Source organism: Barbatula barbatula, assembly GCF_947034865.1.
Source record: "Barbatula barbatula genome assembly, chromosome: 23".
In the NCBI taxonomy this organism is placed as follows: domain Eukaryota; kingdom Metazoa; phylum Chordata; class Actinopteri; order Cypriniformes; family Nemacheilidae; genus Barbatula; species Barbatula barbatula.
The window spans coordinates 1,884,467-1,912,457 of NC_136786.1; the positions used below are offsets into that span (position 1 = coordinate 1,884,467).

General features: G+C 37.9%; 2 protein-coding genes across 3 annotated transcripts; one reads left to right on the forward strand and one right to left on the reverse strand.

The window, feature by feature from the left end:
- Positions 1-5,470: 5,470 nt before the first annotated feature.
- LOC306912191 (uncharacterized protein) lies at positions 5,471-14,321 on the forward strand. 2 transcript variants are annotated; one of them, XM_079488135.1, is made up of 7 exons: positions 5,471-5,629; positions 6,614-6,655; positions 10,506-10,724; positions 10,797-11,072; positions 11,188-11,466; positions 11,622-11,855; positions 12,124-14,321. In XM_079488135.1, exons 1-7 carry the CDS (start codon positions 5,602-5,604, stop codon positions 12,651-12,653), a joined length of 1,608 nt encoding a protein of 535 aa, XP_079344261.1. In that variant the 5' UTR covers positions 5,471-5,601; the 3' UTR covers positions 12,654-14,321. The 2 variants fall into 2 exon arrangements, with proteins under 2 accessions (XP_079344261.1, XP_079344262.1); XM_079488136.1 differs by having other exon boundaries at positions 5,496-5,629; positions 12,127-14,321.
- A 132-nt stretch (positions 14,322-14,453) lies between these two features.
- Positions 14,454-27,759, reverse strand: slc17a7b (solute carrier family 17 member 7b; the record flags this gene model as incomplete). The annotated part of the gene is given in 14 exon segments (XM_079488125.1): positions 14,454-16,444; positions 16,861-16,930; positions 18,343-18,470; positions 18,550-18,660; positions 18,827-18,959; positions 19,291-19,440; positions 19,535-19,677; positions 20,107-20,193; positions 20,343-20,430; positions 20,527-20,641; positions 20,722-20,840; positions 22,110-22,175; positions 22,178-22,370; positions 27,698-27,759. Coding segments are annotated over 14 exon segments (1,749 nt in total). The 3' UTR covers positions 14,454-16,160.
- Positions 27,760-27,991: the final 232 nt, after the last annotated feature.

Sequence of the window (27,991 nt, forward strand, 5' to 3'; positions counted from 1 at the left end):
CCCCTACAGGAAGAGACCATCTGTTTGTGAAACTTATTAGAAATCATGTTTCTATAGGCATTTAAATTGGATAAATTACAATTTCTCCCAAATGCTACAGTAAAATGAGTCCATATATGGTGTGCATGTAGTGTGGGATGCCCCCTACAGGAAGAGACCATCTGTTTGTGAAACTTATTAGAAATCATGTTTCTATAGGCATTTAAATTGGATAAATTACAATTTCTCCCAAATGCTACACTAAAATGAGTCCATATATGGTGTGCATATAATGTGGAATGCCGCCTACAGGAACCGACCATCCGTTTTTGAAACTTATTATAAATCATGTTTCTATAGGCATTTAAATTGAAAAAAATCGCCATTTCTCCCAAATGCTACAGTAAAATGAGTCCATATATGGTGTGCATACAGTGTGGGATGCCCCCTACAGGAACCGACCATCAGTTTTTGAAACTTATTATAAATCATGTTTCTATAGGCATTTAAATTTGAAAAAAATCGCCATTTCTCCCAAATGCTACAGTAAAATGAGTCCATATATGGTGTGCATATAGTGTGGGATGCCCCCTACAGGAACCGACCATCAGTTTTTGAAACTTATTAGAAATCGTGTATTAAAACCACTAAACTTGTTTTGAACAAATAAAAATCATGGTTAATTGTCGCAGGAGTATAGATATTAGACAAATAATTGAATTGGATAAACAGTTTTATATGCAGGACAAAGCTCTATAATAATAGGCTAGTTTTAGACGGAGACATTGTTTTTACAAAAAAGTAGGCCTACTTTAGCCTACAGAAATTATAATGCAAACATTCCGAAATAATACATAAATTACTACAAAAACGACATATTCTAAATGTAAAACACATTATATAATATTGAGGAGACACACAGACGATCCGCATTTAAATAAAGCTTTTAAAGCGGTGTTTCTAGAAATTACCGTAGTTTACGAAGTATGCGCGCAAAATGAATCTAAACTGCGGCTGTCTTGACCGTGTATTTTCGAACTGCGGCTGGCTTGACCGCGGTCAGTCACCGCAAGAGACACGTTTCCTCCGTAGCTTGAGTAATGTATGACCAGATCGCTGCTTAGGAGAAGGACGACTAAATTAAGCACGTTAGTCAGCAAAATACAAACCTCCAATGGTTTCATTTCTCTTTATGCCCATAGCAGCAGTGAATGCAATTTTACAGAAATGAGTCAGATGAACGGAAACAGTGCTGAGCTCTTGTCTTTTTTAACGGCCCACCAACAGTCCTCAAAAGCCCCAGCGCAAGTCTCAAGCCAGTTGACTGACAACTGAACCGCAATTCACGTTATTAGTCATCACTACATATAAATGATTCATGGTATTTTGTTCCCAATGCTAGTAAGTTCTTAAAATGTCCCTTGATATAGATGGAAAGTCACTCGGCTGTTGAAATGCCTTGCTCTTTTATTCCCAACGAAGGACACTGTTCTACCTTTTTAATGATGTTTTATATGGCACATATTTTTCATACAGCCATACTTTCATTTAGAATGTGTTTTCTGGATTCATGATGAAAGTTAAGTTTAAATTGAAAAGTTGAACTATTTCCAGCTCGATTCGGCGTTGACATGACGCTGACTCTTGCGGCAAACCGATTTCCACCGGCATAACACTGTGAAGTCAACCTCTGCCTGCTAACTTTTTAACTACCTGCTAACTTCACAACAATACGGTTAGACTAAAATTATATTTATCCTTCGTTCTTTCTTGCTACTTGAGAATGCAAGTAACTTTTTGGAACTCTTTTGTAAGCGAGAGTTGGAAACAGGAAGAGATGAAAGTAGAAATGGACATGCAGGAGTTTTCGAATGAACACTACAGCTGTGTCTCAATCAGCTCCCTTGTTCAGTAATCAGGGCACTGACCAGGGAGTCTCATTTGCAACATCCTTCCAGTGCACTGAAAGGTTCGTTCCCTAAACATTCCCACAATGCACCGCAAAAAGCATAGATGCTCCATGGCCGTTTCTCAATTCCAGGAACGTAAAGAACAGACTTTGTGGTTTTGTAAAGGTGTCAATCTTTGAAAAGTCTGTAAAATAGCATAGTTGGTTAGAATTTTTTGACCCCCTTGTGGGAAGTGTTTGTTTTCTATTTTGTATTTTAGTTTGGTTAGTATTTTCCCCTCATCGTTGGTGTTTGTTTTGTGTTATGTATTTAATATTAAAGTCTTTGTGTTTAACCCCTTCATCCTCGCTGCCTGCACTTGGGTTCTTCCATCATGTTCACGACAGAACGAATACGAATTTTATAAAACAAGACCAAATATCTTGGGTCGCTTTTCTTATGTAAATGTTTTGTAATTTAAGAAGTTTTTAATATTTGTACAAAAAAACAAGAGAAGAACGTTTGAGAGTAATTGTTTGCAGTGTTGCTGCGTTAATGCCAGTCTCTTGCTCATTTAAAATTTCAAAAGTCAAAGCGTTTTAATTTTCATTAATTGGAATAATTGGAAAGTATATTAAGTAGTAATTAAATCTACAATAAGTTACTGGCAAACCTGCTGCAAAAACTACAGCAAAGTTTTACAGTGTAGTTTCGGACATTACGTAAAAAGTTAACAGCACCTATATGTCTGAGATCATGGTGCTATTATAGGCAGTACAGTTTAATGCTGTACAGTTGGTTTTGTGAACCAACTGTAAGGAACCAACTTTGTTTTGACTTGAACTGTGAAACCAGAAAATATTGTTGTTTTTTAATATAAAATATGCTAAATAAATATTAGTTGAAGCAATAAAAGGACTGGAAGTGTAAATTCTTTAAATTATCATTGTGAAATGAGTACAGATGTGCAAGAAAAAAATATTTCTGCTTTCATTATTTCCATACAGTGCCATGTTAACCATGTTAATAAAGTTTAAGATTTAATATTCATATTTTGATATACATAATGTTTATCTTCATTGTGTTGCATACTTCTTGCACACAGCAGGTTTTTAAGAAAAATGTGATGTAAAATGTAATGAGGGCCTGTGCCCCAGCAGAGCTTTAGGTCTAGCAATGCCTCTGCCTTGTCCTATAAAATAGAAGTCTAAACGCTTAATATAACTTATAATGCAGCAGCAGGCTGTGTAATACGAGGGATTTGTTTTATTTTAGTTTTCACTCAGATAATGACCATTTGACTTATAGCAGTGTCTGCCAACAAACATAAATCAAAAGCATGCCTCAGGACAGTTGAGAACTTGCTTAAATGTTTTAAGCAATGCATTATTAGACTACTATCTTGTACCATGCAATAAACACTCAATCTTTCTCACTCAAATGCACTGATTTGAAGAGACGTGTCTTCAATAAATGTTTAAGCAATAGTTTGTGTCACTTCTTATTACGTAAATGTTAGATTTTATGAGATGAAGGTGGATAAAAGAAAATCGGCCAAACATATCCGCATCATATATCGACCATCGGCCGGCCTAATTTATAAAAACCCACATCAGTCGACGTCTGATTAAACAGTTATATTAGAAAATATTAGTGTATATAAATAGTGTATACACTAAGGAGCTGTGGAAATATTTACGATGCTATAAAATATAGCATTTTTGACAATATATCATAAAAAACGTTTCTTCTTCACACATTGAGCAGATGTGGTGGCGACACTCACGCCCATGCATAATTTTTCAAAATGTGTTATCGCTCCTTCACACAGATGCAGTCTGTTTATCTAGTTTTCAATACTGCATTTAAAACAGGAACGGAAAACAAACCAAAAAAAATGAACCCCCAGCATTTGCTGTTCATAAAACATCTATATATTGACTTATTGGAGGTATACATAAAGCAGTGATATTGTACATAAACTGTAAAAAATAAGGAAAGCACACAAACCAAATCCTGGACAAAATCAATCAGAAGATATCAGAACATCTCCTTTCCAGTAGAGAAAAGGGATTTTACAGTAATGGCGACACTGAAAACATTTTCATACAGAGACCTGTATTTGTTTCTAGCAAACGAAAGGAACATGCATGGTGCTCAACGCTGCATTCCTATAAAACACATGCAATCTAATGACTGTTTCAAAACCTTCCCTTTGAGTCAGCAGTTACTTAAACATTTAGATGTTAATGGAGGATGTAGAGCCAATATAAGTTTGCAAAAATTATACAGGCTAGTAAAACAACAGCAAGTAATTGTGAGAGTTCAGAATAGACACGATAGTTTCACAGGAAAGTAAATTGCTCAGAAAACCACTGAAAATACTTAGAATCTTAGCAAAGGGCATGTGGACAAACCACACACCACTTCTGTCATCTAGAACTCAACCACTGTTAAAACTAAGTGCACACAGATCAGAAACTAATGCACGGAAGAGATGATCTGCAGATCATTCTAAACAGGGATTATTGCAGCATGATATACAGTTAATGGGAATGAATTACTCAAATGTCACATATTGTAACCCAAGAACCTTGAGATACTTAATGGAAGCATTGAAGCTAAACATTATCATGTTGGTTAAATGAAGATTTGATAGTAGCATTATGATTTGAGTTAGACAAAAACAAACAATACAAAATATATAAAACCATGGTCAATGTATTTTGTGTCAAGGGGTCATGTTTTGTAGTTTTATTCAATTGGTTCACACTTTCAAACCACACTTTAATGTATGAAACATTTAACAACAATACAAAAGTCATAATGCAAACTTTTATATAGTTAATAAACATTACTCTGAATAATCTAAATAAATATTAAGCAACAAAAGTTAAGACAGTGATGTTCAGAAGTGTGTACAAGACTTTTAACAGCATAACAAACACAAGGAAAATGCGAAAGAGTGAAATGTGTATTTTTAACAAGTTCCCTACTTAGTGTTGTGACACATGTACAGTGCAACCGGAAAGTATTCACAGCGCTTCACTTTTTCCACATTTTGTCATGTTACAGACATATTCCAAAAATGTATTCAATTAATTATTTTCCTCAAAATTCTACTAAAAATAACCATAATGACAACGTGAAAGAAGTTTGTAGTTATTCTTAAAAATAAAAAAATAAAAAGCACATGTACATGTGCCTTTTGTATTTGTTGTTCATAAAACATCTATATATTGACTTATTGGAGGTATACATAAAGTAAAACAGATGTATTGAGTGATGCATAATTTCAGATGCAAGTGTATTGCTTTAGGAACGTTTTGCCTTTTAATTGCATTTATATATTGAGACATAATTAGAAGATTGTAAATCACTAAAATATATACAATACAATAAATGAATTGTGCATTTCTCTTGAGACCATGATGCACAAGATGACTGACCATCTGCATGGTTGCATCTTCGTAACTTTAAATAGCAAACCCAGATAACAAGCAAACACAACACAAGCACACAAACACTGCTGAGGGGTGCAAATACTGGTGCAAGTGATAAAATAGACTGAAAAAACATACAGCAAAAGACACGAAACACACACAGAGTATCAAAGCAGAGAAACCACTGGACGTCCACTTCCTCAGTCATTTACACATCGGTCCTCTCTAGCTCTAGTTATTTTCTCTTTCTAACAGACAGAAACACAGACTGATCTGCTCTGCGCTTAGAGATGAAGGCTTTTCTGCTGTCACTGTCAGGTAAAACAATCTGTTAACCATTTACTCGCAGGGATTTGGGGCTACATGCCTAATGGAGTTGTCACAAGGATCTCTGTCAGTAAGGTGTTAACAACAAAACAATGTAGTGAAATTATTTTTTGTCTTGACCTTCTATTCTTGCGGATTCATGAACTGTTTAGTCTTAGAGAATAGATATTAAATGTTAAAGCTGTTTTCCACTGTGACAACTTACCCCAGAAATGCATTAGTATGTTGAATATATATATATATATATATATATATACCAGACAACTTTATTTTAACTCAACACAAAACTAATTTACAGTATGTTAGGACCCATAACTCGTTATGTCTTGTTATATAAGTCATGAATTTGCTAAATAACTTGTTTTCCAGCTCTAGCATTTCAATTATATTGCTTGATGGCCATAGTTAAAAGAAATTCTTAAAAATATATATTTTCACTGGCTCACTTGATGGCTTGACAGTTTAATTACAAGAAATTTGAAACACTACTCATATTGTACCTAAACATATGGAAACATGGCAATGTATTTTATTGTATAGGTATGGTATACATTCATTTAATAATGAATTCATATATAAATGATAAAAAGGGGCAACTTTAAAGTAAGCGTTTGATCTTAAAAAAACTGACAAACAGACTTTTGCATAAACTTCTACTCAAAAGAAAACGGTACAGTGGATGTACTAATCATCTTACAATAAACATTTATGTTCTTATGTGTGTATACAGAAGACCCGCTGTCTCTTGTATACACACAGACCTACAGTATGTGAGAATCTGGTTAGCAGTCTGTAATAAACATCATATTTCATTAGAGATTCATGCAAAGAATATTGAGCAATCATTTACAATCATGACTCTCAAGGGAAGCTGTTATGTTACCTTATCCATGTTATGAAATAAATCAATGCACTGTTCCATTTTCGGTGAAACTCTGAATGTGTGTGTAAACCTTTTCTCTCTTTATGTCACAGTGTTGTTGGCTTTCACAAGAGAAAACAATGGAAAGCCCAACGGTACGTAACTCACACTTTTCACTTGACATACAGTATCTAATCGATTCCCCTGCTTATAGCAGACCTCAACGCAACACTTTAATATTCCTTTTCATAAATGAAAATTGTGGTGTTGTCATAAGAGGACCGAAACATTTTCAGAGGGGGGGATAATAATAGTCTGGATACCAATGTTCCGAGTGGTGTCCCAATAACGTTTCAATGCTAATAAAACAGACTGCAGTCTTATTGCTGATTGGTCAATATACTGTGTTTCAGTCATACAACTTACAGTAAGTTACTACACACCAGCTACACTGCACATCACTAATAGAGAAGAGCAAAAGACGTTTAATGTATATGTCAGAGACCAGAGAAACATTGACATCAGTAATTTTGTGATGGTGATGATGAGAGTACCTCATATAAAGACACTCCAGCCTGCTTTTCATGTGCCTGTGTCCATTGAAGAACGGTCAGTCTGGTTGACTCTTAGATAGCGCAAATAACAAAGCAATACAAAAAATGATCATATTACACCTCATCCTCCTCATCACAGGTATTTGTGAACAATATCAAACTTAAGTCCGTCTGTCATCCATCGTCATTGAAATGCGTCCTCTCACAAAAACACTGAGCGCCGTTGTGAGTTTGTAATGTTTCAGTTTACCAAGCTTAACATCTGTAAGGCTAATGTGCGTTTTTGTCATGTCTTTTATTTTCTCGTTGTTTTTGTAGTCATGGTTTTATGGTCTCTGTAGTCTTTTGTGTTTCCCTTCCCTTATTGTTTCCAGGTGTGCCTTGTGTATATATACCCCTGTATTTGCCATGGCCCTTGTCGGTTATTGAATGTATTTGAGTTGTGTTTTGTTCTGTTTGCTATGTCTGATCTTGTTTATGTTTCTCGGTCTTGGATGCTACCTTCATTTAGACTGATTAAAGGGGACTAACACAATGTCAAAGTCCAGTCGCTCAACCAATATGTGTCTGTAGCTTAAATGTATATCTTCCATCAAACTTTAACACATGTACTGTACAATACAAGTGACCATGGTAACTGTGGAATGAGCCGCTCTTGTTGGCTTCCTGTCGGCTTCCTGAAGGCAGTGGAAGTGAGGACAATGCCTGGCATGGGGAGAGCACAGGATGTAACATGCGAATGCAAACTCTAGCCTTATGAGTCAATATCGTACTTTTAGCACGGAGATGTGTGCTTCAGTGGGAGATGTGATGGCTTGCTGTTGACAAGTTTAAACTCTCATCCGCGTGATATTCAGCTGTGTGTATTTAATGGAATTTACAAAACAAATGCATTGATATTCATTTTTGTGTTTTTGTATTGCTGCGATGGATGAATTCTCTAGTGAGTTGTAAGCAACTAACTAGGAAATGAGATTCTAAATCTTTTAAATATAAATAGTTTTAAAGCCAGAAATGAGATTTAATGTCGATCAGATGAAGTCTGCAAGTTTAGTTTTCAAGGATGTGATGAATGATGTCACCAAATGTGCTCAGATGTGCCACCAAACATTTGTGTAAGAATTTTCCAAATAATTATATGATATATTAGGGCTTATTTGGTCAGCTTGATTCACCAAAAATACATAATTTTGCCGGTGAACAATAAAACCCATTGTGCTCCATCAACCAGACCAACACTAATCATGGAAACCTCTAATACTAAAAGGGGTCATTTGACGCGTCTAAAACAAATATTATTGTTGTTTGCTTTAGATGTAATACAATGTGTATACACGATTTAAGGTTTAAAAACGCTGTATTTTCCACATACTGAGCATGTTTGTATCTCCTCTTTGCTCCGCCTCTCTGAAACGCGCTGATATTTTACACAGCTTGCGTCGCTCTGAAAAGCGAGGTGTGCTATGATTGGCCAGTTCACTAGTGCGTAGTGATTGGTCGAATACTGCACGGAAATGAAACGCCTCTTACCATCTTCGGAACATCAGGTTCCAAAACTACTGACATGTGACAAAATGGCATAGATCCTTCCTCATCAATTCGAGCCCACGGACTGCTCTTCTGGAGCGTTTTGTTTATACATCTCAAATCTTTCTGTGACAGTGTATCGGTTTACTACACATAACACACATTTCAAGACATTGTGAACAGTTCACATTTCCCTAGCAACGGTCTGGGGAATGTGCTGAACCTTGAAACATTTGGGAGTCTGCGCGGCAAAAACGTACTCATCGGCTAGGCCTTTTTTTGAGCTTCCGTGAAAAGCTCGATAAACAACTCCACAGTGTCAGTGAAGAGGCCGGAGGGAGTGATTGGAGTGTTAAGAAGCAACGGTATCGTATTTTGCTGCTCCTGCTTCCTTCTCCGACACCTCCAGAGAAACCGAGTCGGCCTCTTCTACAGAGCCAAAGGAGAAGAGATCCACGGCCGCTGCCGCAGGAAAAAGGCTGGGGTCCGAAAAATAGACAGGGGAGCCGAGAGAGCTTGTAGTAGCTGCGGGTCGGGGACCCATCGAACCCGCCTGCGCTGCGATGGCCCTGGCAGCATTATGGCGTGAGCGAAGAACCCGCGTGGGAAGTTCATCACACTGGCCACATGCACCGTCGTCGGTGAGAGGAGCTTAAGCGTGGGTGAGTCCGAAGCAGCCAATGCAGGTGTGGGTCTGCCACGTCAATGGGTCCCTGGCAGGTCTTGCAGAGGGACGCCACCGGAGTAGCTAATGTTCCATTCATGAGGCTTCTTCGTGATGAATCAAATGATGGCAGCGTGAAAGAGAAGATTCTGATGAAATTGCCGCTGCAGCCGCCTTAAATAGCATAACTATTTGCATGCCGCAGGGCAATTGGCCAGTGCATTGACACTGGCATGAGCCTATAAGTCTTAATGAGGGTCCAGCAGGGGGAGGAATCCCACATTGTAAGGTTGAGTGAAGCTGTGATGGGGAACAGCTAGCCAATCACTGCACTGTTTGTTTCAGTCCATACAAACCTGTGCATTCATATTCCTAGTTCGGACCAAAAACATTTTTCCTGGTTCGTTTAGCGTTCAGACTGGGATCTTAACAGCAAACCTAAAGATATCGACAGCGTATGTGTAAAGTCGCAATGTGATATGACACCTTTTATGATGTATATGTTAAAACGGAATTTACCGGACATCCAAAACAATGCTGTGTGCACAGTTCTGCATGGGTTATACATGCTCAGTGTATGCCTGGGCATATGGGGATTTTTAATGAGCCGGTAACTTGCGAAGACCTCATAAAGTGTTTAGAGCAGTCCAAACGGCTAGAATTCCTCCGTTAGATGCGCAAGCGATGTATAAACACTCCTGTTATAATTCCAAATCACTTGATTTTCTGGTTGTATATTGTTATCAGTTCCGGTTTTTGGTTCGGTTCGATGTCTTTGGTCCGTGTTGCGTTCATATTTCAATATCTAATAATTTTTTCTATGTATTTATCATATTTTTTTTTATTTACTCATAATTTGAATGTTCTTATACTCGTTTTATGATAATGCAGTGCTATTTTCTTTATGAATGAGAACAATGAACCTGATTCAAATCTGTGTTTCATCCATTTTTACAATTCATACATTTATTTACAGATTTTTAATTGCATTTGCTGCTTTTTAGACCCTGGCTAAATGTTTTTTATGAGAAAAATTCTGACACTTTACATTCAATATTACTTAGTAGAATAAAAAATATGTTGCCACTAAAATTTAACTAACGTTGTAAGCAGATCACATTTTAAAAGAATTATTACATGGCCCTTTTGAAACTATGTAGTTGTATGAACAAATTTTATATAAAATATGTGCAAACGAAGAGTTTGTGTGTTACAGCAGATCTGTGTCTTTAAAAGATTTTCTAATTTCTATTATTTTAGTGTATCGCCTGCCACGGTATCCCTCGGTGTATGTTGGGGATGATGTCAGTCTGAAGTGTAATGGCATCGGTGAACAGATAACCTGGAAATTGAATGGCAAACAACTACAACATAAAGATTCCTTGATGGCTCTTACTATGGTTACACCAGCAAACAGCGGGGACTACTCTTGTCAACGCAATGGACAGGAGAGTGATTCATACACCCTCACAGTTCTAGGTATGAGCTTCATTCTCCAATATTTCAGCATTGTCATGGTTTTCTCTCACTGTTCTCTCTTTCTATCCCCAGTGTTGGAGCCACACGCACAGTTATCTCTTCCACCAGGGGGCGCAGTGATCGGCAGAGGCGAGGCGAGGGTCCTGACACTGCAGGTGGACGAGGAGCTTGATAAGTGGAAGTGTTACGCATTTAGGGGCAATGCCGGCTTCGTGATCAATATAATGCCGGACGGCATAAACACTGCGCGGGTGTATGCAGATTTACAAGAATCACAAAGAGCTACATTCTGGTGCATGAAAGCTAAAAGCAGCCATCGGAGCAATGTGGTTACCTTGATGATGACAGGTAAGTGTTCACTAGCTTTTTGAAATATCAGTTGTGTTAAATAAGCGGGCTCATCCATAAAGCTTGTTTCACTATGTGGACCTGTCTGTGTATAATGCGTCTTTGTCTCTTATAGAGCGCATGGTGATGTTGGAACCAGCCACAGTTGTGCTGAAGGAACAGGCCCTCACCCTCCGGTGTACTGTGTGGGGCGGAGCCAAAGTGGAAGAGGCCGAATTCTACCATAATGGATCAAAAATCTCTACAGAAGGGAAGGACTTTTACACCATCAAAAGTGCCACAGACATAAATAACGGCCAGTACAGATGTAACGCCACCTATAAATTCAGTCACATTAACCCAGAAGCCGCCAAATACACCAAGGAGTCCGATCCACAACAGATAAAAGTTATAGGTGAGTGCTCTTCTTGCAAAAGCTTCAAAAATCCAACATGAACGGCTTTTCATGCCTCAGAGACACACAAACTGATAGATAGACAGACAGGTCCTTACTCATTGTAATGTTTGTGTGTGTGTGTGTGTGTGTGTGTGTGTGTGTGTTTGATACAGATGGACCTCCAGCTGCTTCACTTGCAGCAAAGCACAAGACAGAATTAGAGTGTTCCTGCGCAGCGTGCAAAGACTGTGAGACGTACCAATGGCATCACACTGACATCTCAAAAACACGCAAAAGACTCAATGAGGCTGACAAGATCATTTATATAACTGAACCTGGATCATACACCTGCCGGGCAGACTGTAGCAAGGGATTTTCACGATTCAGCAATGTTCACAACTACAAAGGTAAACACACACAGTATTCTTCAGAAAATGTGTTGGAGTTGAACTGACGTGCTTTCAACCGCAAGACATGTTTTAAAGCTAAACTCATTTTGAACCAATTGTCAATGTCACACCCTTTTCTCTCACCATTAGCACCCAAGCAAAGATTATTTTTACAGTAATTTTTGCACTGTACACATTTTCAATTCTCAGTCCACTTTTGTGCAACGTATCACTTCTCATATTTATTTTTATGCTGTAAATCCAACCTTCCTGTCTTTGCATTTAGCAGGAGAGCCGGGCGGAGGAGGAACAGTGGTGGTTCTTTTGGTAGCGATCGTTGTTTTTTTGGGCCTGATTTTCATTGTGACTGCGGTAATAATCAGACTCCGTCATAGAAACAGGACCACAGTACAGATCAAAGATGACGGGAAGAAAGACAAGTCGGGTGGAGACTACGAGCAAATCGGTCTTAAAGACAAAGCGATTTATCACACGCTGGCTGAATCCACCGGCAAGGAGAAGACTGAGGGGGGATACGAGGCTCTTGAGAAGAAAGATGACGATAAGGCCGTGTACCACACGCTCGGGGCCGCCGAGGGACCGAGCCAGGCAGAGGGTCAGGGTGGGTACGAGGCTCTTCAGACCGTCAAAGCTCAGGTGTACCAAACTCTGAGTTCAGGGTCAGGGAAACCTGAAGGGGAAGCGGAGGGAGGCTACGAGCAGCTGCCTCAGAAAGACGTGACCGCGGAGGAGAATCCTTATGAAGAACTGAAAGCAGAGAAACAGAAGAAAGAGGCGACGCGGGAGAAAGAGTAACGATGACATCATCACGGTCAACATGAGATTTACATTTACCTAGTTTAACTTCTGTATACACATTACTAATCTTAGATACTAAAAGGGGAGCAAATGTTTGTCTTCATCATCTTTCATCTTTAAGTAATAATAAGAACCATTTTGCTTGTATGACCTCACATGGCTTGTAGATGTAAGCCAATAACCAAATATATTAGTAATAAGAGTCATTACTGTAAATGTTGTAGGCAAAATATGTTTGCTAAAACACTACCGGTAAATGACTGCTAGTTCATGTTGTTGTAAAAGGTTATGTATCAATAATGGCAAATAACATAAGATTCGAAAGAAGCGTTACCCTTCGGATACATGGAGATGCTCGGGAAGGTGAACTTGAAATTTAGACTCCAAATGAAGTAGCTCCGCAGAAACGTGTTGGTAATATTTCAGGAGGGCAGTAAATCCCCCACAATCCACTGCACAATGCCCTGACTCAATTTTGATACGAAAGACCCACATTTCTACATTCTTTGTAACCCTGGTTTAGTGCTAAATATATCACAATACAGAAGCCAAAAGAAGCTTAAATGTAATTTCATGTTGAATTAAATCCATCACCTATAAAAAACATTCTATTACGCAAAAAAATCAAAAGCTGCCTTAAATGTGAAGTTAAATCAAATTAGCTTTACAATTGAATTCCAATGATATTAAACTGCAATCCAGTTGCATTTCACATAAAATAAAGTTGAAATTGGTTTAGATTATTCTATGAGGTCAAGAAAAGGAGATGGAAGATGAGAGAGTGCTGACGGTAAAACCTGTTGGGTTGAAAATCATTTAAGCACATAGACTAATAATGTGAAAGCATGAGAACGTTGGTAAATGTTGTAGAAAAATACACAACACAACCACAGACATACAGCTACATACACACACATTTTCACAAAGCATTTAAAAGCTTTTCCCTCGATGCTATAAGAATTAAGACATGTGCATTTGCATGTCACAGTAAAAACTGAAGAAGAATAAAAAAATTATCGTTGTGCAATACAACTGGGAGGAATTCCTAGTTATAGAAAGTTAACGTCAAGCACCCAAACACACAAGAACAGTTAAACACATTTTAGGAATATACATCTACACAATTACACAAACAGCAATACATAGTTCTTTTAAACGTGCGTGAAGTTATTTAGCTTTGAATTTCTGCATTACGCTAAAATATGATGTTGTTTGCGTCTAGCAACCGCTGGTCAACAACAGCATTGGTGCATTTACAAACGAATACAACTTTGGTTTGTCTGGAGATAAGTTTTGACAGAGCTCATGTATAACCTCCAAGCCTCAGTTATCTTCTTGTAAATGTATTTCTCTTTGCACTATTTTCCTATTTGCACATATTTTATTTTATTTTATACTTATTTTTACCTGAGAGATTTGGATTCTGGTTGAATTGTGTCACAAGCTTTTTTGGTAAATGTAACAATGCTAGAAAAAGTAAATCCATAAAGCAATTTTCAGTGTAGTTCTGTCCTTCCCCATAAGATGGAGACAAACTACCAAATAATGAAAATGTTTTTGTTTGTTCTTGATTTTGTTGTATTTTCTACTCACTTGGTCCTGAACTAACAGTTTGACCATCATTAACAGTGTGTGAAACAAAATAAATGGATCCTATAGCTACAATATCGTCTTTTCCTTGTTGTCCACCCATACACAACTGAAAGCGATGAAAGTCAGTTACCTGTGAATGAAACGGCCGTGTTGTTATACAGTTGTTTTCATGATAACCGCAATGTTAATAACCACAACCAATGTCATCGTATAAGTCGCTTTATCATAACTTTCTATACATTCAAATTCATAACATATCATCAATATGTAGGAAACAGACCCAAAAGAAAGACACAAATCAAAGTGATGTTTCATTTATATTGTGATGTAGATACAGACCGGGTTTTTCATTTGACTAAATAACATCTCTTCCTAAAACAGTTTTAAAAATTGATGATAAAATGTTGTACACAAAACCCCCAAGTGCCATGCTGGAATACAAAAAAGCAGGAGAGCACATCATCTAAAAATCAATTTGGTTGAGGAAACAACATCTGTTAGCCTTTAATGTTGTCGCAATGACAGAAACTACTGCGTTGAAACATCTGAAGATTTTCCTGGGTCTTCTCTCCTTTAGTCCATATACTTTATATGTGATTTAACATCTAACACACTGTTGATCTGTGGAAACAAACATCTGTGCTCGGGACAAAATCATGTATTAATACAGATTCTAAACCCCATGTCGTCGCTGAACGAAGCCCTTCATGCAAACATTCAGCACTTGGCATCATTTGTGTCGCATTTGATAGACAACGACAAAGGCTGAAATGATGTTTTATCAGAGAGATGAAAGGAATGTTCTGGGTTCAAGCGTGCTTGACATTATTCGTGGTTTTTACATCCATTCGAGGTAAAGGTGATTTTAGTCATGTGCTTACTGTACAAGCCTTGTTGACCTTGTTATCTATTTTTCACTTCAACATAGTTTAAATAAAATGCCTGGAATATCACATCACACCACAAAGAATTATTAGAAATAATTAAGACAATTGAAAAATGTACAGCCCATACAAAACGCCTATAATACAGACTACTTGACTATAGTTTACTGTACCTCCTTCTTTTTTTGAAATACACACAAATTCTCCACAAAAGCTTTCTGGATGGAAGATAATATGACTATGTGCTTACAGAATGAATATATTTTAAAAAACGAAGCAATAAAAAGAAACCATCGAGTATCTCAATCTTGGTATCAAACTGTTTCAGATTATATTTCTAGTTGATTGTATTTGTCTACATTTAGGTTGCATTGAACATGGACCAATACACACACACCTCTCAGCATTGGCACGGGATCAATTCCCTAACTTAGTTTTTGCATTATATATTTCACTTGTAATTGTATCGTCTTGTTCTGCAAAAACAATGAAACAACATTTGATCTTTTTCACGTGTAAATGTCACATTTAGGATATTTAGGATTGACAAACAGACACTTAAGACACAACCAGCCGAACGTTTAGACACACTGTGAGCTTCTCTTGATCCTCAAAACCTTAAAAATGTGAAAGCTGTTTGGATTGTGAGATGGACATTTTATTTGTCATGGATTACAAGGCTACATACAGTAACTCTTACACATCCATGTGTTATCATTTACAAATGTGGGCCAGATGTATAATGAATGAGGAGGTGTGTCTAAACATAAGCTGATTGTGAAGATTAGACATGGTTTGACTTTCATACCATGGTTAACTGAACTAACACGCAAACATTCACACACAAACACGCTTACATATTCTCTTGTGCTGAATCTATTGCTGTGATTTCACTATAAGGTTTGGTAAAGATTACATGGGTTTTTTGTCGTTCTCTCACCACTGTCAGTTTCTGTAATGGCGGAATATTCTGTCCTTTTTTCCACCCAATCCCTCCCTTCAGATTTATTCTTCCAATCCCTCAAAATCAATCCAGTTCTCCTCCATACAAAAAGCTATTCGTGCCGGCAGGTTGGACGTATTCTTCCTTTTTATCCCAGTCTGAGACCCAGCTTCCTCCAGCTCCGCCCCCTCCTGTCCCCGCCCCATTGGGGTCACCTGATTGCATGGTTGCTCCGTAGCCTCCACCCCCAGAGCGATACAGCTCCTCCGTTTCATCCGCCAGCTCGTCTTCTCCCAATATTCCACATTTCTCCTCGCTCATGTTTTCTGGCTCCGCCCACGGCTGCTTCTCTCCTGATGCAAAAATACCTGGAAGCATCCATGACACCATCATCATCATATGACCTCATTTACATCCATATTTATTAGTTTATTCATAAAATTCTTGTAAAAATGTACGAAAATATCCAGATCATATTTAACACTCTGAAAATATTTTTTGCATTAGGCTGATTTTAGGGCCTTTAATAAAGGTAAAAAAACAAGTGCCGTGCCTCCAACGTCAAATAATAACTGCAATGTAAAGTACGTTTGTGGGAGGGTTTCCATAAATATAGAAACCGTTTTCTTTATACATATGTTGAATGTCGTGGTGCATTTTAAACAAGTATATTGTACATATCGCACAGCAAAATGAACTTAACCTTCATCTTAATATTACACATGAAAAATGATAAAGAGATGAATGAGAAGAAATAAGAGAAAGAAAAGACAGAAATATTCACCGTAGAAGATAACTCCACCATAATGAACAAGTGAAGCAATGAGAAACACATACTGCCACTCCTCACGGGTCTACAGAGAAAGACAGGAGGACAATGTATGTGTGTGGAGACCGAATATATCTACAGATATACGCGCTTAATGATTGAATGTCACCTGTACATCAACTTTAAACTAACTCCTCTTTTTTGAGTTATTTTTGTTGTGATTTTAAATCACAGTTCACCCAAAAATGCTATTTTTAAAAAATTGCTTTAAAATCCTTAAAGGGACAGTTACCCAAACATTCCGCCACCATTTATTCTCCATCGAGTTGTTTTCGAATCTGTATACATTTCTTTGTTCGGATGAACACAGGGAAGGATATTTGAAAGAATGCTTATAACCAAACAGTTATAGGCCACCATAGACTACCCAGAGCCATTGAGAGAGAGAGTTTTGCCAACGGATGTCCAAAGCTCTGGAGAGTCATGAAGCCTTCTGATTATATTTTCTCTTATTTATTTATTTCATTTTTTTATTCATTAAATGGCTTTCCTCAGTTGACCTCAGTTGGTCTGTTTAGTCACAGCTCAATGCGTAACTAGTATCTTCCGTGAACTAATGAGAGCCTCCATGAACCGCCATTGCTCTGAAAAAACTGTTCCATTGGAGTCAACGGAGTTGATGCGACTCTCTCTCTCAATGGCTCTGGGACTACCATAGTAATCATAGAAGAAATGTATAAATTGCTTTAAAAATGTCTTCGTTGAACACAAAAGAAGATATATTGAAGAATGTAGGAAGCAAACAGTTCTGGGGCACTTTTGACTACTATTGTCATTTTGTCTATGGTAGTCAATGGTGGCCAAGAACTGTTTGGTTACAAGCATTTATTCATTTGGCAGACGCTTTTATCCAAAGCGACTTACAAGTAGTTTTTTTTTTACAGTGACACAAGCATTCCCCCAAATATCTTTCTCTGTGTTTATCGGAACAAAGACTTTTATACAGATTTGGAACAACTCAATGGTGAGTAAATGATGACAGTATTTCTTTTGTTGGGTAAACTCTTTTAAAGCGTATACAGTTCCTGAGATATTGCTGGAAGAGCATATTTGATCATTTAATGCAAAGACATTCAAACATTTTAAGTGTGACATGATAAATTTTTAGCACCACTTGATAAATGCTTTTTGCCATGTATGTGAATGTGAAAATTCAGATCATGTATGATTATGATTTATGCAGAGAGAATTAAAGACATCCGGCAATGAGAGTCCAACAGAAAGAGGTTAACAATGATGCAGTACGTACAGCTCTATGGATATTATAAAGAGAGATTGAATGAAAGGTTGTAAATAGAAACTGAAACAAACTGGCGCCACACAACCAGGACCATGACCTCTATACACAACAGCAGCGCTGAAACCACACCGTCATAACCTGCAAAGCTTACAGTAACGCTTCCTCTCTCGTCGGGTGTTTGGGTGATGTGCGCGTACCTTATTTTTTGTCATGGCACCAACAATCAGAGGGCACACCATACCAGAGAGAGTGCCCACTCCGTTAGAGATACCCATCAGAATACTGGCGTAGCGTGGAGCGATATCCAAATGATTCACATTGAACCCTGAGAGTTCGGACAGAAAGTTGCATGACTATTAAAAATGTAAATCCATAACACAAACGCATTAAATACATCTCCTTACCTGAGATAGCAAAGCCACTAAACCCGACAGCCAGGACGAGAAATGAGATGGCCACACCTTTAGTGTGAGAGAAGCCCACAACCAGAAGAAACGTGGCCTCTAAACCAAAGCCTAAATATATACACAGAACAACTCATCAGATGCTCAAAATATGGATTTATATAAGCACATTTGCACACAAACACACATACACAAGATGATCCTGATTTACAGTATATGATACAGTATATTCATAACAGTCTTATGAAAACAGCTGAAGATCTGGACACATCATTACCGCCACAGTTCATCATTTTCCTGACATTGGTGGTGGTCATAATGTTGTGACTCCTCAGATAGTCGGCCAGCTGTCCTCCAATCGGCACGATGATGGTCATCACCAGATGAGGAAGAGCAGAGAGCATACCAACCTAGAGAGAGTAAGTGTAAGTACACACACAATCATGGCAATAAAGAAACTTTAAACTGAAAATGAAATTTACGGGAGAACATACTGTTGAAAGCAGGAGATTTAATCTAGACTCTAAAATATTAAAGTGCTAGAAAAGGGAGTTTCTCACAGAAGACATTTGGTCACATGCAAATGAATAAAACCCTCAAAGGGTCTTAAGAAGAACCATGTCTGAAAAACCTTTTCCATTACAAAGAACCTTTTTTTTGTTCTGTTTTGAAACCGGAGATATTCATGTGTTTTTATCCATGATGGAGTTCGTACCATCATCTATTTGTACGCTTTCTCACCTTACTGATCTCAAATTTAAAGACCTCTTCGAAATACGCAGGCTGGCTGATGAGAAGCAAGTAGAAGGTCCAGCTCCTGCAGAAATTTGCCACGATGATGGCGTACACGGGCATGGATGTGAAGAAGTGACGCCAGGGGGTGTTGAATTTCTGCACGAGAGGAGATGACACTCATTCTGCATTTGTCTTCCAGTATTACTATAGATCAGCGATTCATCTTCATACAATATGTGCGTGTGCGTACCGTCAGTGGATTCATGAACTGGGCTGATTCACCAATGGCATCTTCAATATATTTTCTCTCCTCAGGGGTGATGGTGGGGTGAGCTGCTGGACTCTGATATGACACCAGAATCCAGAACAAGTACCAGCATATCCCAAAAGTACCTATGGAGAGAGAGAGATGTAAATATTGACTCTTTCCTTTGTTTATAATGTCATGTTAAATTTTCATATTTTATATGTGGGTGTGTATATATGGTGTGACAACAAAATTGTAGAAAAAAAACTAACAACGAAGATGAATCTCAAATGGTGTTTTATATTACAGGCTACATTTAAATCATATATCATTTTACATATTTATTTTTCTTATTTTATTTTCACATTTACCTAGCTTATACCACCTTATTTTTTGTTATTTCTTGTCTCGACTTTCTTGTCTATGACTCGTGTATAATATTTCAGCAATATTGTAGTTAAACACAATCATGTATATCAAGTATTTGAATTCAAATTCAATATAAAAATAAAAGCCATCTAAACATTATAAACAGTGATTTATAAAACAACCGTTAGCAATCCAATGTTTCTCACCATATACATAGAATACTGATGACCAGCCTGAATACTGTACAAGAATGCCGGCTAAAGGCATCGCGATGACGGCGCCTGCGTATGAACCTGACGCCGACGATGACACATACATTACAATAAATGTCATTAACACGCAATCCTCGGTCTTACAGTAGTTTAATATCTTCAACAGCAATCAAACAATATATATAAACATATAAAGATATTAAAATGCCAAGCAAAAATAATGACCTCACCACAGAACGCTGTTGTGGCCAATCGGCTTCTTTCTAAAGGCGGAGCCCATTTCGCCCAGATCCCATGGCATGCTGGGTAGGATACACCCTATGTAGGAAGAATGTAGTCATTGCTGTATAATCTATTAACTTTTGCTACAGCAATAGTAAACTACTAGACGTGTGTTAGGAATCTTGTTTTCACCTCCACCAGCCCCTGCAGTACTCTCACTATAATCACACAGCCGAAATGCATCCGCGCCGCTGTGGGAATGATCATATTCAGCACTGACGTGGCAACAATCGCAAAACCAAATACCCTGAGACACAGAGAGACAGACATTTAATACAAAGGTTGTGTGGATTCCGTTTAATGTGCTTCAACCACAGCACGCCTGACCTGTTGGCAGCAAATTTCTGACAGATGAAACCTCCAGGAATCTGAGTGACGATGTATCCCCAAAAAAACGATCCGTGGATCATTCCGACGGTCTCCGGATCCCACGAGAACTGAGCTTTCTGAAACACACCAGGATATTTTATTTGAAATAAAAAACACAATACAAAAAGTTGAACCTAGGTGTGTAACTGAATGAGATGTCATCAAAGGTACCTTCTATTCCAAATGGTTCGAAACATATTTTTGGGGGGAAATTCTAAGACAGCACTACACATATATGTCGTACAGAAGACAATCCCACAATGCATTAGACTTGGTTCAGTGAGACGTTACAGCCAGGATGGCAGATGATTATAAAAATAATTCCCTTTTGGACCCAACACGTTAACACATTTTTGTGCTCAGTTTTCATTTTGATCTAAAATATAAATGGACGGCAGATTTAATGCCAATCGATCAGAAAGTTTTAAGCTCATTTAATGTCTATTTACCGTATGTGGCATCATCTCCAAACCAGTCAAGGCACTGATGACAATGACAATCACAAAGTGTTGTTTTGATCTGCAGAAGTAATGTCTGTATATTTACTGTATGTACAGTATTTAAATAGTTTTTTCTATTTGTTACATATCTGTCATATTCAAATTGTCTTGTTTTTATTGATTAATGTCTCCGACAACACTGATTTCTTTTTGCCATGAATTACTCATCCTCTAGTTGTTCCAAACCTGTATAAATGTCTTTGTTCGGTTTAACACAAAGAAAGATATTTGGAAGAATGTTAGCAACCGACAATTCTGGGGCACTGTTGACTATCATAATAGTACAAAAATAAATGGTAGACAAACTGTTTTCTGTCCTACATTCCTAAAAATTATGATTTTGTGTTCAAGGAACGAAAAAATAATACAATAATTGATCCTAATATGGTAGTCAATGATGCCCCAGAATTTGTTCTTCCAAATATCTTTCTTTGTGTTCAACCGAACAAAGACATTTATACAGGTTTGAAACAACAAGAGGATGAGTAATTCATGATAGAATTTTTGGGTGGATAATCCCTTTAATATCGTTTCACATGAACGATTCTTCACAATTCAAAATAATGGAAACTCAAGTTGGGTGGAAATTGAAACTTTAAACTTGGTACTCGAGGATGTGGAGAAAAAAAGTGGCTTATATACCAGTCTCTTAAAAAGAACAGTCTGTGCCATAAGACAACCGCATCAAATTTGGCAAAGTAGAATTTAAAACGTTCCCTAATAAGTGTGCAAAGTGTTACCCTACAGAGGCTAGAACCATACAACTCCTTACTGTACTACATAATGATACCTAGACATTAAACAAACAAAAAACAGAGTTAAGAATTTACACACACTTGAACGTACCACAATGTATGGTTTGCCATCTCTGTAGACGGTGTGATTATTGACCATGCTGACAATGGCCACACCGCCACACCGAGGTTACAACGGATTCCAAATGAGATGCAGAAGCCGAGGCCTGACAGAATGGCGATGATGTATCGTCGCGGAAGCCCAAAACACGTGCAGTCCACCACAGGAAGATCTTTCTCCTCCTGAAGCTCTGGACGACCTTCTGCAGACAACTCGATCGTCTCTCCATTCTCCTGACGCTTCTCTAAGACCCTGAGAAATGAAACAAACCTTCATAACTGACACACCAGGCACGCAAAACACAGTGTCAAATACGTCACTTTCAGAACCAAAGTGCAAAGAATTGTGCAGAGTTCAGAACCAGCTGCCCAATGAAAATAAACATCAGACATGAGATCAATCTCATCGAAGTTGATACTCAAATGAAACAAAACGGAAGTTGTTTTATGAACCACTTCAATGTCAAATGTTTTTGGTATACAATGTGAACTGGACCTGGTTCTTGTGAAATTTCATGTGGTTAATAAAACTTCTATATAAATAACCCGCCACAATACAAAACCTTTTTGTGTCACACAAACATTGCCAAATATGAAAAGAAGGGCAAGATCATATGAAAGGAGTTTCGCACGATGTGTAAATTTCAGAATAAAGCAAACGTCATTCTCTGTTAAGTACAGACACGCTCTTACTGTAGTGTACAGCCGTACTTCAGCTCTGATTAAATAATAATGTTCCTCTGCGCCTGAATTATTGATCAAACCTTCTATTTTCGTCTTTTTCTGCTCTCTTCCCCTCCCCCATCATCCATCCATTCCTCTCTTCTCCTAAATCGCTTCAGATCCCCAGTGATCATATTTCTGACCATCCCATCTGGAGCGAGTGTATATTCCCTCATATTGTGTGTGTGTGTGTGTGTGTGTGTGTGTGTGTGTGTGTGTGTGTGTGTGTGAAGATGCTTGACATTGAAATGTTATAACATTAAATGATAACGCAATGACGTTTATCATTGTGCTGTATCAAATTATGAAAACTGGCGTTGGGTGCACTTAAAACAGATTCGGTTATCATTAGAGAATAAACAAGAGGGAGGGTGCAATGCATCCGTGCAGCGGAAAAACGTCAGAAAGTGACGATGTGTGTTTGGTCTCAGAGGTCTTGGAGACTTATAGAATAAAAGATTGCTAATGCATATACCGTAGATCTGTCAATTGATCAACTGCTTATATCATTTTTGTTTTGTGCAAATCAAATTGCACAACACAAACCCGTCAGCATTTTATTCTATTACACAGAACTTCTCAAATGTATCTATTAAGGTTCTGAAAAGCTCAATTTAACATACAGTATATCACACACCACAACGTCACATAGACAAAAAAGGCAAAGATGTCTTAAACAGCGGTAGTTAGGTGAGTTTAAGCAGCTTCAGCTTCTAGTAAACAGGCTATTGTAGACAGATTATCCTCTGCTAATCCAAGTGAAACAGAAGAGTAAATATTAATTTAGCCCACTGTCCATTCACTGATGGCAAACACCAGATCATGTATTTTAATTGTTCCAGATTCAGCCAGGAACAACTCTTAACAAATTTAACAAATTTAATTTAATTTTAATCCAAACTAATGAGATCATTCATAGCCTGTGAAAACTCAGAATTTAAAGGGACAGTTCTTTCAAAATGAACCGTCATGCATCATTTATTCCCCCTCATGTCATTGCAAACCTGTATGACTTTCTTTCTTCTACAAAAGAAGATATTTTGTAGAATGTGGATAACCAAACAACACTGAACCCTATTGACTTCCGTTGTATGAACACAAAACCACTGGAACATTTCTCCAATATCTTCTTGTGTGTTCTACTGTCACAGGTTTTTTATTTTTGTTCGAACGATCCCTTTAAACACGCCGGTTATGATGAAACAACACGGGTTCAGGAAGTCATCATTTAATGATGCTCAAGAGTGCAGTCCAGTTATAGCAGGCATGACGTGTAGAACTGTGATAGGCTTTCCAGGCAAGAGGAAGACACAGAGCGAGAGACAAAGACACAAAACAGGAGACAGCGAGTGAGAGAGCAAGAGAAAGAGAGAGAGAGGATTTGAACAGGACCAGGTTGGTTGGAGATTTATTTCAGGATTGGATTTACAAATTAAAGACCATTCAGAATACAACAAACAGAAAAACAGAAAGAAAGAAAGAAAGAAAGAAAGAAAGAAAGAAAGAAAGAAAGAAAGAAAGAAAGAAAGCAAGAAAGCAAGGAAGGAATGAAGGAAGGAAGGAAGGAAGGAAGGAAGGAAGGAAGGAAGGAAGGAAGGAAGGAAGGAAGGAAGGAAGGAAGGAAGGAAGGAAGGAAGGAAGGAAGGAAGGAAGGAAGGAATGAAGGAATGAAGGAAGGAAGGACGGAAGGACGGAAGGACGGAAGGAGGGAAGGAGGGAAGGAAGGAAGGAAGGAAGGAAGGAAGGAAGGAAGGACGGAAGGACGGAAGGACGGAAGGACGGAAGGAAGGAAGGAAGGAAGGAAGGAAGGAAGGAAGGAAGGAAGGAAGGAAGGAAGGAAGGAAGGAAGGAAGGAAGGAAGGAAGGAAGGAAGGAAGGAAGGAAGGAAGGAAGGAAGGAAGGAAGGAAGGAAGGAAGGAAGGAAGGAAGGAAGGAAGAAAGCAAGAAAGCAAGAAAGCAAGAAAGCAAGAAAGCAAGAAAGCAAGAAAGCAAGAAAGCAAGAAAGCAAGAAAGAAAGAAAGAAAGCAAGAAAGCAAGAAAGCAAGAAAGAAAGAAAGAAAGAAAGAAAGAAAGAAAGAAAGAAAGAAAGAAAGAAAGAAAGAAAGAAAGAAAGAGATATTGAGTGTTTTTCTTGTCAAATGCTCAGTGGCGGCCGGCCAATAGAGGGCGCTAGGGCGCCGCCCCCCTTAAGCCACAAAAAAAAAAATTAAAAAAATTAAAACAAAAATAGTAATAATAATGAGAAAAACATCAGTATGTCAATATTTGTGTGTTTTAAATATGGAATGCACCCAGTAATACATGTAAAATATGATACAAAATCATATTTGCAACCTTTCCTCTGCCTGTCTGACCGCTTCATCAGCTCTGGGGCGATAGAGAAAGCGCCCCAAGGAGGCGGGTCTATGTAGCAGTTAAGCCAATTGCTAATTTAAGATATGAATGTATGACATAAAATTTAGCCAATCAGCGTTCTTAAATAGAATCCAAGAAGGGCGATCATTTTATCGCCCCAAGCCCTGATAAAATAAGGACTGGGCTCTAGGGGCGCCATTTTTACTAAACGACAATGGCGAGCGCGGACGTTACTCCTCCAAGACCCAACCCTAACTCGGTGAAATCTCTCCTCCAAGATCCGTTTGAGAGGAGGACTTTGTCGGAGAAAGTTCGGGTGAAAGAGCTGGGCCCAGATCAACCTGACCTCTCAATCAAACAGCAGGCTAGCGAAAAAGGGAAGCAGTATATGCGCGGCTTCTCCCGTAGCTGGTACACCAGGAAGGCTTGGCTAATCATTCAGTTATATATGGTACTCTAAAAAATGTTAATAGTGTGTTTGCTAATATTACTGTATATATGTTTTGTATCAATTAATTGTTGCAGTTCTGGAGCACATTAACAATTAGTTACATTTAGTTTGATCATAAAATACTTTATGCTATTCTTCCAGTCAAAGGTTTGAGTTCAGCCACTTGATATCCATTTCTATATTATACATCCTTTATACAGTGTAAGAATTCCTATAAACTTTATAATAATTTAATGTTATTGTCCACTTTCCACTCTGTTCTGACAGCATGCATATTGTGTTGCCTATTTACTACCAATGGCATCCAAAAGATGTTACTTATGTAGAAATAGTCAATTGTTTACAAGTTCAGTTTAAATGCAAATAAAAGGCTTGTGTTTGTGCATCATGATGTTTATGTTTTTGTGTACGAATGCCTCAACTTTTTAATATTGGCATTAAATAATTACTGACTATTTCACTGAGCACTGCTGTCCTGCAGTTTGTGTTAAATTTTATTGCGATGGTTACGGAAACAAAAAAGTATGGCACAGCCCCACCGAGAATATTTTTCACCAGCCGCCACTGCAAATGCTGTGAGCTAATTTTATCCTTTCAGTATGAACACAAATCTATTAAAATCTATAAACCATCACTATACTTCATTTATGTACACAAACCTTTTGAGTTATTAAGGAAACCTGTTACTTAATTCTTATGTATCGTCTAGTTTGTTAATTTCCTTGAAAAATGATGCAAACTGCATTATTGCTGGAGCAAAGTATGAATTATTATTCAAATATTGCTGGAGCTGTTAAATGCATAAAAGTATCATACTGAATATGAACAATACCGGATGAAATAGTCATTGCACTAAACACCACAGATAAATACTCCAAATAAAATGAAATGTGTTTACAGCCCTGTGAACGGAATCCATGACCAAACGGATACAAATAATTGAATATATTTATATTTTACATTTTAGATTGACCAAAGGCAGTTGAAGCAAAACAGTGTCTTTCAGTTCTTTGAATAAGCGAAGAGGTCGAATTTCTTAACACAATTCAGAATAAACCATTTCCCGGTCCATGACATACTACTGTCAGTAGGGCTGCACAGTTAATCGCATTTTAATCGTCACAACGATGTGCGCTTCCCACAATAAATTGAACCTATTCGTTGTGATGTTGTTTTAATAGAAAATAATCGCACAGCATGTATTTAAACTGACACTTTACAGGAAATAAATACAAACATTTCTAAGTTTTTGCAAAAGCCACAGACAAACATGAAGGGTGAGCAATAGTAATTATTTATAAAAAATAAATATAAAATAAGAAATCAAATACATTTTTTGGGTGGATTGATTGTGTGCTTTGAAACACGCATATCAATAATTGGCTGTAAAGTATTGGCCTATTAAACATGCTGAAGTGAAATAAAAAACTAAAGTTCTGAACCGACCAAATAACCGTGTTTTTGCTGGCCCCGAATCGTGATTATAATTGTACCCGTGATCGTGCAGCCCTAACTGAGTGTTTATAATAAGAGTAATGCTTACAGCTGTGTTTTCAACTCATCTCAATAATAAAGCCATGATGCAGAACGGAAGTGGTCACCTGACAGGTGAATCGTGACGTCAAAAACCGGACAAGTGCCGCTATAAATAGTCCAGTCGAGTTAATCTGGTCATCCCGAACAAACACACACACACACACACACACACACAAACTACACAAGCACTAAAATAATCAATAAAATCAGCTTTTCTTCAACGCATCACGATACATTCTCCTGTTTCATCAGATTCCCAGCAACCATCAAGTCCTGTCCATCAATCATGCAGAAATCATTCTTCCAGCTTCTATATAAACACACATTTAACACCGTGGCGTGTATAAAAACGAGTTCTTGTCATTGCGTTAACTTCATTAAGCTCTTTTAAAGCTCTATCGGTGTTGTTGGATGCATCGCTGTCATCAACACCATGTGCTCAAAATACCAAGATGCCACCTAACTTTGACATTTTGGTATCAGTTTAATGTAAGTAAATAAAGTTGAAGTCTTACCGGTTTATTCTTCCGAGAGTCTTCGCCGCTGCCGCTTTAAATCGCTCGGGTCGGACCTCCATTCTCCACAACTCCACACCGGCACCACACTGCGCGCTCCCGTACACCAGCGCGGGCACGAGGCACAGCCACCCCCTCCGACACCCATCCACACAAACACTAATTCTCTCTGTCACACACTTCCTGATACACACTTTCATAGAACAATACAAACTACAAATCAGGAATAATACAAATGCAGAAATAACATTCACAAAATGACGTAAAAAGACAAGTAATATCGTCCAAAGCGAT